This window comes from Epinephelus fuscoguttatus, linkage group LG6, assembly GCF_011397635.1.
Source record: "Epinephelus fuscoguttatus linkage group LG6, E.fuscoguttatus.final_Chr_v1".
Taxonomy (NCBI): Eukaryota; Metazoa; Chordata; class Actinopteri; order Perciformes; family Serranidae; genus Epinephelus; species Epinephelus fuscoguttatus.
The window spans coordinates 19,815,540-19,831,335 of NC_064757.1; the positions used below are offsets into that span (position 1 = coordinate 19,815,540).

A 15,796-nucleotide genomic window follows, 5' to 3' on the forward strand; every position below is an offset into this window, starting at 1 on the left:
AACCGTTCTGGGAAATGGTTTTTCTGATGTTTCTATTTTTGGAAGAAGCATTAAAAAAGTGATGTCTCCTCTAAACTTATAGAACTCTTTTTTTTTGGGACCTCGGAGAAGTACACAAACTCCAGTTTATAGTTTTGTTGGGAGAAAAATAGTTTCTCAAAGCCTGAACACCAAAAGTAACCACAGTTATATCCTGCTCATCCCTACGCATCACAGTTGTACCATATGAGACAGTTATAGGATGAAGCAGAATTCATGTGGCCGCCTTGACCTTCACATGACCTTTTCAGACAAGTAGAGTGTGTTTTCTATTTAGATACCAATCAGCCAGCGAGAAACAGTAAAAATCCCTTCGCGTTGTGAAGTGGCGTGGACGACATTTTAGCATGAGATTCAGATGAAAGGGCAAAGACACTAGGAAGGAACAGAAGCAACAATAAACAGATGTGTTCTAAGGGACCTAGCTTTATGAGCATCCTTTATTTCCTCCTCAGCAATGAACAATGGGTACTCTTCGATTTAATTCCAAATTCCAGAAAGAGACATGCTAACATCTTGTGAGCATGTGCTTGTTGTTTTTGTTAAACTTGTCTGCAACACAGCCATTGATGGACACTCACAGGATAAATTATATACTATATAGAAACGCCACGTTGACGTTGGTATCACAAAAATTACCTTTTTTTATATTTTAAAACAGTCAACACATTAAAAAACATGTATGTTGGAGATGTGATTTTGCTTGACTGCAGCAGCTTTTTGTGATGCCAGGAAGACTAAGTTAGCTAATACTCTAACAGAAACTATAATACACTTAACACAGTAGCCATGGTTACTGCACCTGTTTTCACTGATGAAATCTGGATGTAGTTGTGCAGCTGGAGGATGCCTCTTTTTCACATATGGAAGAATGAAATGCATCACATACTGCAGGATTGCTTGTGCTTGATATATACCTGTCCAATCTTACCTTGGCTGAAACTGCACAATGCTTTAAAGAATTATGACAGTTTATGTCAAGTACTAAGAAATTCGACTAATATTGATACGTTTTACTGCGTCTTATTGGCTCAAAGGTAACAAAACCATTATGCACCAACTTCAAAGTGAGCATGGTATCGAGGGTTCATTCACTGCCCCAGCTTACTGTAGCTTACTCATGTAAATCTGGCTCTCAGTGCCGCTCTGTTGAATTTTCCAAGAGTGATAGTAACTGGAGAGGAATCACCGAGTTCTTCAAAGTGTGCGTACTGAGCGTGTTGATTTAGCTGTCTCTTCTTTGGATTCACTGCAGACTCACAGTACAAACTATCACACATGGCCTGCACATGGTACCAACTCTTCCCTCAGGTGTTTCATACTATGTATAACAAAACAGACCATTAGTGTCCCAGCCTGAACCAGACACTCCATACGACCGTGTGAGATACATTTTACTGCTCTGTAAAATGGTGAAAGTTGTTTGAACTTACCAGGGTAACTCACCTCTTATACAAAATCTCTCCTTTTTTTCCTGTCTTTCAGTCTCGTTTTTTGTATACTAGACATTGCAATAAAGAGTTGAAGACTAGTGGTGTTTCCCACATATCCATCAGCTTGTTTTTCCCTTGAAAGTGTGTTATACAACGCTGATATGTAGCCAGACGCTTTGATGAGACTCTGGCATGAGCAGCCTGGCCTAAGGGATATCATGGAGATTTTACAGGTATACCCGGTACCAGAGCCTGTAAAAAAAAAAAAAAAGGAAAATTCTTGGTATGTGAGATACTATATTGAGGGTATAACACAGGTTTAGCATGAAAGCATTCTGTTTTGTTGTTTTAGAGCAAGCCCTCATGGGATCCAGGTATGCTTCTTGCGACAAGATGTAATGGTTGAAGCTTTTGTGCTTCGCATCTGTGATGACTGTAAACTTTCGCGTCTTTGTTTTTCCTGTGAAGCCGAGGACCTGCTGAAGCAAGCAGCGTTTTCTGTTTTTCCTCTTTTTCATGGCTGGTGACAACCGGTTGGCTTATCTTTGGCAAATCTTTGGCAACACTGGATAGTATATTTACAGACATTTATTTATCAGTAACGTCTGTTCAGTGGAAGCAGTTGGTATGCAAATCCCATGATATGCAGTTATATAAGATTGTGTAAATGTGGCATTGACTAGCTGTCGCATCTTGAGCCAGGTGAATCCTACGGACTTTGAAATTATTCAAAAATACAAAGGGCAAAAATTCCCTGAAACAATATCTTACTTTTGGAGCCATAATACATCAAACCTGACCTATAGAATTCCTTCAGAGCCTCAGGCTGCATACTGTACCTTGCAAGGCAGCTCAAGATAGAAAACACATGTTCACCACCAAAAGGTTGGGGAGTGCTGCTTGGATCAGCGCTAACCTGGTGATTTTACGTGTTTTAGTCCATCAGTTGCAGATTGTGTATACCGTACATTACTACTGACAAGCTACCAAGGAGTGTTTAGATATTTTGGAAGAATTTCCTTGATTCCAGGGAACAATTAGGCCGTGTTCATTTCATCACAAGGGCTTTTAGTTTCACAGCAATCACCTTACACACACTTGAGACTCTTATCTTACTATATAATGACGAAAACTCTGTCTGTGTGTGTGTCTGCTCCGCGTTTTTCTCCTCACTGACTTGGTCAATCCATGTGAAATTTGGCAAAGTGGTAGAGGGTCTTGGGAGGATGTGAATGAAGCAATATTACATCAATTGGCCAAAGGGGGGCGCTATAGCAACCACCTGAAATTGCAAACTTTGAACGGGCATATCTCATGCCCCGTATGTCGTAGAGACATGAAACTTTGCACAGAGATGCCTCTCCTTATGAGGAACAAATTGTCTAGCACCAATAACTAAAGGTTATTTTTTGAAAAACAATTAAAATCGATCTCTTCCTAGGAAGTTTGACCGATCTGCATGAAACTCAGTGAACATAATCGAGGGACCAATATCTAAAGTTCCCTCTTGGCAAAAGTTGGAAAACTTACTAAAACTGAGCTTCTATAAGGCAATGAATATTGCGCAGGGCGTGGCTCATCACATAAAGGTGTAGAACATGTCAAGGGTTTCACCGATCACCACGCAACTTTGTAGGCATATGACCACACATGATCTGAGGGGACCCCTCCATTATTGACCCCATCAAACAAAATGGGGGTGCTAGAGAGCTAATTTCTTATCTATGCCTAACCGCCATATGGATTTTTACTAAACTTGGTAGATATGTAGAACAGGACGCCTCAAGGTGACTGGAGAAATTTAACTCTAATTGGCAACTGGGTGGCGCTATAACAACAGAAAAATGCTTAAAAATGGCTGAAATGCGACCGATCGCTGTGGCTCCCCCTGTGGCTGAATGTTGTTGGGTTTTTTTCTAATTTTTGGTATGACTAAGTCATGGTATGGTATGCTGTACATAATCATGGAAACTGTCAGTGTGTCATTCTGTCAGTCAGCCATTCTGTCTGTCCCACGTTTTTCTACTCACTGACATGGTCAATCTATGTGAAACTGCACATAGGCATTGAGGATTGGCATAGGTAGAAGGTGACAATGCTACCAATGGGTATGGACTAGTCTAACTGTAATGGGATAAATAGGCATGTTTCCCAAAATGTCGGAAATATTGCTTTTAATGTTGCAGCATTTAAAAATGCAGCTCTCGAAAAGTGCTCAGCTGCAGCACATTAAAAACAGCATGTACCTACATGCCATCAGTGTCAGTCTGGTCAGATGTCAGTGTGGTCCTTACAGTCTGTCCATGACATGTAGGCTGCATGGCAAGCTTGTTTACTTCGTCTCTTGTTCCCCAAAGTGGTGCCAGCTGCCACCCTACATAAAACATGTCAAGTTGCTCACAGAAATAGGATGACTAATTCCAACTTTGGACTTATATGTATATACGGAGTGTGAGTGGCAAACCAAAACCTGCAATAACTGACTTTTGTTAGCCACTTAAGGTAGCGGAAACAAGCTGTGAACACAAAACTGATATATCATCACTTTTTAAATTAACTTGTCAGCAATTGGGAGTCATGTTTTGGCCATATGGCAAATGTAAGTCTAATATTCACTCTCTTTCTAGCTCTGTTTTGGTCTCCAACTAACTCCTGAAAAAAATATCTGTCTCTTTAGCTGCAAAATACTGCACTAACTCTCTGTCTGTCTGCTGTGCGGTGCTGGGCAGGTAGTAAACAGTTGGTCTTTGGACTCCAACAGGTAACCCCTGACGTAAGCAGCATTAGGGGTACCTTTACATCTTGTAATACTTTTACAGTTATAGTAATTACAGTTAAGTATGTTTTTGCTTTTGTTTAAGTCCTAGTTGTGTACTTCAAGGAATGGAGAGTCTATGGATCATTTCCTTGTTGATAATTTCTGTGAATCATTCATACAATGTTTGCACTATTTAAATTTACAAATGCAATTAAAGGCAAAACCTCTTGATGGTAACACAGAGTTTGTCATTTTGTATCGATACGAGTTACTTAGTCTCTCTAGATTTGTCATCAAAGTGAAAGCTGTACAAACCTGTCTGTTTTGACAACAATGCCGTGTGAGTGATTTAGTCACTTAAGTTAGTAATCTCCTCCACACATGCAAGGTGACCTGCTAAGACCTGTTTAAGTAGTTGTGCAAAACTGTTGATTCATAATAGCCTACCAGACTCTGACTCTGCAAGAACAGAGTTGCCCATTGTGTGATTCTCCTGAAATTCTCTCTCTCAAGAAAAACAAACAATTGAGTTGGCATATTAAGCTGAGTAAAGACCGAACATGCTTCCATATTTCCATATTTTGTTGATAAATGACAAGTAGGCAAGAGTTTCTACAAAAATGAACCCTTAGCATGAAGGACTGGGCCTAATTTGATTTATGCACAGAGGGACAGTGGCCCAGTTCTAGTCTGTGGATACTGAGGTATGCTTGGAAATAAAGGGAAGCCTTGAAATAGCAGTGTAAAATGCTGCTTTGCACTGCGTAATGACGGAGCAGGTCTCCTTTTGGTAACATAAAATGGTTATTGAAGAACACAGCTGAGTGAATGGAGCGTTTACCATGTAGTCTTGTTTCCTGCTTAAGACTGCTCGTACATTCTCTTAACTATCAATTCTGTTGCAAACAATTTTTGTAGTTTCTTTTTTAAAAAGTAAAGAATCTGAAGTCTAAATCAAATCAAAATATGTATTTCAATCTGCTAAGAAGAGAACTGATGCACATCTGGCCCACCCTTCCCCATCTGTCCCACTCCTGGCCCACCACAAGCAGTGCAAACTTTTTTGAACACTTGTTTACAGTGTGCTGTAATTTTCTGGTGTAATCTGATTACAACCCAGCCCCCACCCACTCTGAAAATGAGAAGCACTGGTGACGAACAATAATGAACCGTAACAAGAACGTAACACGACCCACATTCATGCAACAATGAAAAGCAGAACTTTATTGTATCAGTACAAAAACATTTCCCCTCAACCTACATACAATCCACCAGGGTGCTCACAGTCTAGCACCCGACCATACACAAGGTACAAACACATCATTAGGCATAAACTAAATTACAGTTTTAAGATAGATTGTTAATATTGTGCTGTACATTGTCATTTGTTAACACACTTCTGATATTTTCAAGCATTAAAACTAGAAGGCTTCTTCTGACAACATTTGGTTGATACAAAGGGGAAATGATCAAGTTTGTTTAAGGATTGCTGGTTAGGATTTTAACGGGGCAAAAGAGTGTCTATAAAAAGCCAGTAGCTTTAATATAGCTGCTCTTGTATAGCCGTGGTGAAGGGAGGAATGCTGTGGGAAGGATTTAGCTTCACCACCATGTGTCAGCTCTAAACAACAGAGTTGACGTAGTCTACATTGATTGCATCATTTCCCATACTGTACTTAAAATGTACAATATTCTTCAATATTTGGACTTTAGGCTGGAGTTTGACATTTTAATTTTCCAATCTTCTAACAATTTCCCTGATTCAGATGTTGACAGTGAAAGGTTTTGGACTGCATTGTTAGTGACTTGAAAAGACATATATCTGATTAAATACATTTACTATGTAAAATTATATTAAAAAAAGTTACATAAAACCACTGGTAAAAGCATACAATACTGTTCAAACTGGAGACACTAAGATCCAAATGTCGATCTCCTAAAAGAATTAATGTAATTCTGTGTTTCTGAAGTTGTGTTTCTCCCCTCCGCGCTCACCCACAATCGTTCCTCTACAATATAATACAATCATATGATAATGTAAAGAAAGTGGCCTGTTTTCACAAACACACAGCTATTTTGGGAGATTCCTCAACAGCTGTGAAGGGGGTTTGGAAAAAAACAGTTGTGGCTGGAAGGAAAAATGCTGGTGTGTATTGGTATTTACAAAATGTGCATGTGTAAGAGTGTGTAACTCTCTAACGCACTCAGAGCATCTCTTTGGAAGTGTCTTTGGGTTTGTCGTTGGAGGTGATATTGGTGAGTCGGACATTCTCCTCTTCTGCCCTCTTCTGGTCACGTGCTTCTCCCTCCATGTGGAAGCCAACCATCAGCTGGTAGATCATCACACCGATGATAGTGCCAAGGAATGGGGCAAAAACTGGCACCAGGAACCAGCCCTTCCTCACCCTGAGGAGTGACAAATAAAAAAAAATTTTTTACTTTACAATGTCAATAGATAGTGTGCACGATGAGAGTGTTGCATAGGAGAAAAAGAGAAAATGCCTCAAAATCTGTGCACTTACGTGAAAACTTCACTGCCCCACCCAGCCATGGCTGTGAAAAGACGTGGTCCGAGGTCTCTGGCAGGATTGACAGCATAGCCAGAATTAAATCCCATAGACAATCCAATGACCAGAACCACAAATCCCACAGTGAAGGCCTCCAGTCCTTGGGGGATGGGGTTGTTGTATGGATCCACAATAGCCAGAATGCAAACAATCAGTGCTGCCGTGCCAATGATCTATGTTGGAGAGAGGCACACATGAGAGGAAATTATGAGTTGGACACTGTGAGATTAAAATTTAGCGTGTGATAGCTGTTTTCACATGTCAAAAGCGTACCTGATCAAAGAAGCCGTTGACAAGGGTGAGATGCTTTCCAGGGTAGGTAGCAAAGATGCCAGCTGTGGCTTTAGGCCCAGTCACATTGAAACATCCAGGATGGTCCCACAGGGCATCTAAAGGAGTAACAACAACATAGCATAAAGCATTTTATGTTCAGACCGCCGTTGTTTAAATGACACACTTAGACTGTGTGCAGCCTGAAATACAAATCTGTTTACTTGGCTGTACAGCTGGAGTCATCCCTTACCGTAGTACATGCCGAAAATGATGGCAGCACCAAAAAAAGCACCAATTGTCTGAAAGAGGAAGTACATGGGAAACTTTCTCCAGCGCTCTCTTCCGAGCAGGCACAGGGCAAAGGTCACAGCGGGGTTCAGATGGCCACCTGCAAATGTACACGGTGCCAATATGTCAGTCAATATTATAGACCGTGAAAATAGAGTGCAATGTTACATAAGATGTATTAACACAAGGTACAAAGCTGCACCCATCATAAAACTAAGTGAGTCAGGTGGTATAATTTTCAGCAAGGTGCTTTGTGTACCTGATACCTGGCCACAGACCAGGATGCCTAACATGGCAGCAAAGCCGAAGGCAAAGTTGACTGTGAGGAACATGCCATGGGAACCACCGCTCAACACCAGCTGGGCCACAGCACCGCAGCCAAACATCTGGAGAGGGAGAAGAAAAGCAGGTTTACGCTGGGTCCCAATAACTTCTTGTGCACATAACCACTTTTAAATTGTTTCTGTAGTAGAGACAAGTAATCTAGTGATGATGCTGTGCTGTGTGTGATATTCATGTGTGATTTTAAAGAGGAGAAAATACAGAACGACTGTAGTGCAAAGTTTTCTGCACTACATACTAAACGTGTTCAGCATCTCAGTGTTGAAAAAAAAAACCATGAATACTGTACTTTGTCTGTGGATCAAGGTCAAGGTTAAGCTGCAGGTTAAGTGAGAGGTGCAATGAGGCTGTGCGATCATTATCAGTGAAACCAGTGGAACAGAGCCCCATTTAATAAGCTCTATTGTGTTCATAATGGCACACTGGAGAAAAGTATATTGTATGTACAGAGAGGTCAAGGTTGACCTTGACTGGGGCGAACTGTCGCTGCTACTGCCCAGCAGATTTATCTGGGAAGGAAAAAAAAAGCTGAAGTTCTGTTTCCACTTTGGACGAAGGAAATGAGGAAAACATCTGTGCTCACGGGCAACGTGACTGATTCTGTCAAAAGAAGAAGGATTTAAAGAACGTCTTTAGATGTAGGAGGAGGACTGCCAAGCAGGTGCCATAATGTTTATTCTGCATACTGTGTGATTATATGTGTGTGTCCCTGTGTCCTTTTTTGTATGTGTCTGGTAAAAGGCATATGTGTGGTCTGTGCCTAGGTTACTGCTCTTTAAGCCCCCTGATGAGGATACTTTTCAGTCAGACCACAGGACTCAGATGTTGAGGTTAGCTCGAGGGAACCACACTCAGAGGGACTGGCGCCTGAGGGGAGTTCATCATCACTGGGCTCAGTCTAAACTCTTTTCCACCCCTGATGAAGCCAGCCATTACTGGAAAAAGTCACTACATAAATCAACCCCATGTTAAAATTGTGCTTAGTTTTGTTTTTGGAGTGTGGGGGAATTTCTCCTTGATGTCCTGCCACGAAGGGCTCGCGTGATGTGACAATAAAAATTCAAAAACTCAAAAAACTTTTCACTTCACCGACTTTTTCTTAATGTCAGAAGCATCAGATTGCAAATGATGGTCCGGTAGCTAGCGCCAACTTCCTCACTTAGATCACATTCCACTAGAAAGGTCTTATTTAAATCCGACACTGAATCTGGGAGAAGCGAGTATTATTTCTAACTCTAAAGAGCTCATATTCACGACCATGCAAGTTGCTCTAATGCTGTCGTATAGTTACCGCACGCCACCACCTCCTCCAACCAACACTCAATTGGCTGATTCAGCTGGTCATGCATCCATGCAGCTACTCCCAGCTTTTAGCACAGTTGGGGAGCTTATTAAAAAAGAAATAACAACGCAGCAGTAAGCCTACTGAAACACATTTGGCACTTGTTTAGGAGCTGAAAGCAAAAAAAAAAAAAAAAAGTCTGCTGGCCTGGAACCAGTAAATCACTACCTGTGTGATCTTTTCAAATTCAGGATGAAGAGCCTCAGAAGCCCCCCCTACGGCTACGCAGGGAAGAGTGGTTTAAAGTGGAAAGTGAACTGCACGCTGTGAGAGTGCAGTGAGGGGTTAACAAAACAGTTACAGTAGGATAAGCAAAGACAGTAGCTGCCTACAAGGACATCTTTTTAAAGCCCCTTTAGATTGACTGACCTCATACTATACATTCCACTATGGTGGAAGAGCAGACAGTCAAATACTGGCATCAGCCTCCGACCAGTAAGAATTCAGAAATATCCTTTAATCCTTTAATATCCTTTAATAATCCTAACAAGTTCCTGAAAGCTAGTGACACATGCCAAGAATGCCAAAATCAATACAAACGAGAGCGACACACCCAAACACACCTTTTCACGTCACCTACGCCTCCAGTTCATCCTACTCTGGCAGCTGATCACTAATAAGCCGTTTGCTTTGTTTAATTTGTCACTAGTAGGAAAAGAATATATCGACAGACGTATATCTTGAGAGACAGAATGGCAAACAAAGATAGTGACAGAGTGAGAGACAGACTCCTGTAATCGATGATAGCGGAAGGAATATGATGTCAGTCATGTCTGTGATGTGATACCTACTGTTCTGCCACTGACTCTCCCAGTGCTGCCACTGACATGTGTCATCTATTAAACGACTATACCACACCTTTCTGTCCCATCTGTAGTCACAACACGTGCTTACTTGTGTGACGAACAACAATTGTAATAAATATTTTCAGTCCTCAGCACTTGTACAAGTAGTAGTTGGTAGTTTTCCACTCCATATCCGTGTTTATACAGTTTACTTGTTTATATATTATATTTGAGCTACTTGAAATTCAGACTTAGCTCTGCTCTTCTTTAATTATATATCAGAATAAAATGTTCACTTCTGTTAAAAGCAGCACGCTTCTACACATTCATAAATGTCTCTGTTAATCACCGAAAATGAGTCACTGAACTCAGCACAGCCACACTGTATATGTTATACCATTACAGAAACCTTTAGGTCGCCCACTAAGCTGGCTGTTGTACTAGTATTTAAAGTATTAACTGTAAAGCTCATTTTACGTTACGCGCCAACTTTCTGCCAAGAAAGGGGTTAAAAAAAGGCTTCTTATAGTTGAAATGAACTAAAGAACTGTCTGTTTCAAACAATGTAACAATGTTCTTATGTTCATTTTAACCAGAAGCAGCTTTTATGACCGGGGCAAAGTCAGATGATGAGCTGCTATTTCAGATTTCCTCTTTGTGCGTTGGAATGCATCAGTCCGTGGTAAAAGATGACTAACATAGTAAAACTTTTGTCTAAAAGTGAAGTATGTTGTTCGATACCTGTCAGCATTGACATTACCATGCACATTCTCCTGCACACACACACACACACACACACACACACACACACACACTGTAAAGTGATAATAGGATGTCATGAGGTCTTGGCTCCGGGATCCTGGATCCCGTCTTCCAAGCAAATATTCTTGTGTTCTTAAATACATGTTTGTCCACAGAGCGTGAAGTCCTGAACAACCTGTCACTCACCTGTTTGTTTTGAACTCAGTTTGCCAATGTCTAATACAAAGAGTGTCAATTTGCTCACTTTGAAGTCTATGAATGGCTTATAAATTACATGCAATTTCTGTTGCAATCGTTCATCGCTCTTCAAACATGGCAATATAAAAATTGTAGTTGAGTACAAAAGCTGTCATAAAGAGTGTGATCAATCATATTACTACATCAAAAGAAAATTGAAAAGTGAGAGTACTTAGAGAAAAGAAAACACTGAGAGGGGACAGAGTTCAACTGTTGTCAACATACAGAATATTTCACAGTATGAACACTGAAACCTCATCATGTAAAGCTTGGCAGCTGATTTTTGTTGTTTTCTATTCATTTTAAAAATCTGTTTCAGCATTAGAAGATGCAACGCAAGTTCAGTGCATGCACACACTTGCACTCTCACACACACGCACAAACACTCACCACAAGGATGAGAGTGCCAAGACACTCTGCCAGGGCCTGGCGAAGCAGCAGGTTGCGGATCTGGAAGAACCTGGAGAGTTTGTCCAAATACACCTTCTGTCTGCCCATGATTTCTTGCTAGAGGCTGATAAGACTGTGAGAAGACAGGCACTGTAAGCAGATAGGTTTTTTTCCTGAGCGGCTGTGAAGTTGGGAGGACCGGGCTGCTCTTATAGAGCCAAGATGGGCTTGGATTGGGCTGGTGCCAAATCCAAGCTCTCGGCCCCACCTCTGCACCACGCCTCCCTGCCTGTCACAGTGTGAATCACACTCTGGTTTTCTAACTGGTCCACTCTCTCCCTTTAACTCTCTCTTACACACACACACACACACACACACACACACACACAGTCCAAACAGTGTAAAAGAGATATCTGCAGTCATGTCAGGTCACGATACTAATATGCAAATTAGTGCCATCAGATTGCAGAGTCATTCAGTAAGAATATGTTATCTCCTCTGTATGCACACACATACATTTGTACACACTTAACACTGTTTTACCTGTCAGCGCCTTCTCTGACCTCATTTAGTACATCTGCAACCAGATACTTCAGCCTCCTAAACACATGCCTATCCATTACATTATAACTAACCCCTATATAATTCATACATTTGTTTATTTAAAGGTTCAGCCAACATACAAACTTCCAGATACATCATAAAAATGGTTATGAGAACAGGCAGCTATAGAAACAGAGAAACAGTAAAAAGCTTTATATGATGCTTCTTCTTTCTCCCTCAGAACTGAATTTAGATAACACAACTTTATAATAAATGTGATAACGTCTCTCCTTGTGTTACCTGACCAAGTCTTAACCTTATTATTATTTCGAGTATTTTCATGTGTTTTAGATGCAAACACATACACCGCAATCGACAAGCACACAAATTACATCCCCAAGATGTAAAGACAATGAAAATGAAAATCTCTTTTTTTAAATTTGCAGTCAGTACCTGTCTAAGATTATGCAACTGAATTACATATGGTAAAACATACCTTACTGATAGAAGGAGAAGCACTTGCGCTGAAATTTCCTGTTTTCACTTAAAGGTCCAGCGTTCAAGATTTAGGGGGATTTAGAGGCGTCTAGCAGTGAGGGTTATGAACTGCAACCTGCTTAAACTTCTCCTGGTTAGAACTCCTTCAGTGTTCATTGATCCTGAGGGTTTTTTTTGGTGGGAGCTGAATTATCCATAGAGGTGTCTTCTTCTCCAAAACAAACTTGAGGATTAAAAGCAGTAAAAATACTGAATTAAGAAGGTTCACATTACAATCAGTGTTTTTCTGATGCTGCTCAGCTTGTCAGAGACTAGCCACTCGCTCAGCGCCTGCTGTGTGCCCACCTTTTTTTTTAATCCTGGCATCTGAGGGGGATGGGGGTCTCTTCCTCTCTGAAACAAATGGACCCGGCAGTTTAAACCGGTAAAAACACAGAATAAAGCAGTTTCATGTTAATATATAAATAAATAAATAAGTGCTTTTCTGTCTCCGCTTGTCATGAAAGGGCTGCTGGCTATGGTGGCTGAGGCCAAAAAGCAAAACCGCAAAAACACGAATGCTATCTAGAGCCAGTGTTTGGTTTGTCCGTTCTGGGCTACTGTAGAATCATGGTGGTGCAACATGGCAATCTCTGGGGACAAGGACCTGCTCCTTATGTGGATGTAAATGTCTCATGCTAAGCTAACAGAAACACAGCTCTTATTTATAGGTGATTAGACATCAAAGAAAACATACATATTATATATTATATTATATTCCATTTCTGCCAATACCCACTGGACCTTTAATGTAACCACAATCCACCAAACTTAAGCCACCAAACAATTATTATAATACCCCCTTTGAAAAATGCCAAATGTCCCCAATCTGGATGTTCTACATCTTTGTGAATACATTTTAGACCCCATAAGAGTAGATATAAAACACACTCACATAACTGTAATGCATACCTGTTTGCAGCCCGTACTGGTTCATTCCCACCTGTTCACACACATCCTTCTCTTTTCGCTTTCTGTAACTCACCTCGTTTTCGCTGACCTGTTCTTTTGTCCCCCGTCTGAAACTTCATCACCGCATATTATACCTTCTTTGTCTGATTTCAAAAGAGGTGTGAGAACATACCCAGTTTTAAAAGCCCACAGACATGCCTCTATCAGTAGGAAATCAGTGTACCATTTCTTTACTCTGTTTGGAGTTCTTTTGTCCTGTTTGGGTTATATGCCTATTTTGTTGTGACACTGGAACACACTATCAACTTGGATCAGCTGAACATTTAACTTTTGTGCACATATCTGTATAGATTACTTCCTATAGAGAACTTAAACAGGCTTTACACATTTAAAAATTTTCAATTTTAAGTATATCACTGCTTCCTATAGAAACAAACTGCTGAGTTAGAATAAATGTATCCCCCCTTGTGAAAATCTTCCACTTCACTGGCATGGGGACTGTACCTCAACGAGACCACGGGCAGAACAATGGTAAAAAAATTAAAGAAAATTATAGATAAGTGACATGTTTCATCACTGAAGGACCCTGAGGCAGTTGGAGTCATGTCAGTAACAGCGCCAGCGTCAAACCTGCATGCGTCATGAAAGTTGCGCAACCCTTTACAGCGAACTGTTTTGATGCCGCTTCCATGGAGAAGGGCGGGACTTAAGAGCATGACAAGTGCACAGAAATATGAGATTGACATCCGTGCATACGTACAGAGATGCTGACTGGAACTGGGTAAAAAAAAAGTGATCCAGGTTGTGGCGAGTAGTGTGAATTTTAAACTTTTTGCTCAAGAATTTGTTGAAACTATATGGTGCTCTTGACTTTCTCTGGGTTGCAGGGGTGATTATTGGCCCTCCCTGAGGTTACTCTCACAGTCCAGCGACCTGTGGGTCAGCTGGTTGAAGGCTGCTATTGTAATAATTTCCCACAGTTGGGGTGGGGGGTGGGGATATATATGATACAGAGAGTTTGAGGGTCCTCTGCCAGACAATTTTGAGCATCAGACACTTAATTTCCTGCAGTTTAGGGTGTAAATCTTTTCAATTTTGTCAAAAGAAAACTCCTACTTTCATGTGTTTATTGGGGCAGAGGACAGCAGAGGAGATAACCGCACACCAATACAACTGGGCTGGACAGCCACATAAATGTTCACAGGCTGAGATCAATGCAAAAATGATGTCAGTTCATTTAGAATACCCGTGCACAAAAAGAGGGGCGCTCAAAGGACAAAGAATGATAAAAAGTGAATTAAAACAACAACAAACATTTTAGTCCTTGACTATCATCAGTGCTACTGACATGGGTGCTTTACAGAACAGACATAGACACAGACAGATTATGAATCAGTCAGCTGGTACCACTGCGTTGGATGAGATCAACTCTGTGGAGCAGAGGCCTGACTACCAAATCACAATGACCTGTTGTATGAGTATTGCAATTATATTTATTGGTGGAGAAAATGCACATGCTGTAAATATTAAGGGGGTCGCGTCCCCTGCATCTGCCCAGAAATCTACACCCATACCCACAGGTGTGACTGTGCTGGTGTTAACCTGTCTCCAGGTTGTTTCCCTATAATAACTTTATTTGTAAAGCACTTCTCTATTTCTCGACCCCAAAGCAGCAACAAAAATTATAAATAAAAAAAACAGAAGTATAGGCATCAGTGCCCATGGAAAGTGATAAGCAGGCAAAAAAACAAAATTAGGGGCACCCAGTAGCTCAGTGGGTAGAACAGGCGCTCCATGTACAAAGGAAATATCCCTGCTGCAGCAGCTGTAAGTCAATTCCAGCTTGCAGCCCCTTGGTGCATGTCTCTCTCACACCCTTACGCTTAACCTGTCCTGTTTAATAAAGGCAAAAGCCAAAACAATTATCTTAAATAAAAAACAAAGTTAATTTTGTAATTTACACTGAATTGTCATCCATTTTTTGTGTGGAACTTTTTCATTCTCAAGGCCTAAACTCCTCTGCTCCAAAATTCTCATTTGACAAATTTGTACTAGCATATATTGTGTAAACATTTAACCTGACCAGAGCTGCCATCTTCTACAAAGATAGATTTAGTGCCGTTGCAGATGGTTTTTTTTTTTTTTTTTTTAAACTTTTTTTTTTTTAACTCTTTTTCTGATCCAGTCTATGTCTTCAGGCTTCCAGAAGGAATCCCATCTACAGTAGAAGCCAGAGGAGCTGCATTTTTAAGCCACATGGTTTTAAACAACTTTTCCTGGAATGGTTTGGCTCACAGACAGTACAGTAAATCGGAAGGAGGAAAAGAACGGTGGTACCCACAAAGATTGAGGGAAAGCTTTAAAAAACAATGTGGATTTCTGCTCATTTTCTGCAATAAAAAAGTTTGCTGTTTGACACGTAGTGTTTTCTCGTGTTTTTCTTTCATAACCCCTGACGTCCTTAGGAAATGGCGCTGATCACTGTTTTTAATATCTGTGATTGATGGCCATATGTGGCATGTGTCTACCAGATGTATCTGTCTCCAGTAGGAGTGCCAGTGTGGCAGTTGTTTTCCATCAGGTGCTGG

General features: G+C 40.8%; 1 protein-coding gene across 1 annotated transcript; it reads right to left on the reverse strand.

Annotated features, from left to right (window-relative positions):
* Positions 1–5,427: 5,427 nt before the first annotated feature.
* Positions 5,428–11,384, reverse strand: aqp3a (aquaporin 3a). Its single transcript, XM_049579442.1, has 6 exons — positions 11,217–11,384; positions 7,618–7,744; positions 7,321–7,458; positions 7,071–7,186; positions 6,753–6,970; positions 5,428–6,636 (listed from the first exon to the last, which is right to left on the reverse strand). Exons 1-6 carry the CDS (start codon positions 11,322–11,324, stop codon positions 6,435–6,437), a joined length of 909 nt encoding a protein of 302 aa, XP_049435399.1. The 5' UTR covers positions 11,325–11,384; the 3' UTR covers positions 5,428–6,434.
* Between the last annotated feature and the right edge of the window lie 4,412 nt (positions 11,385–15,796).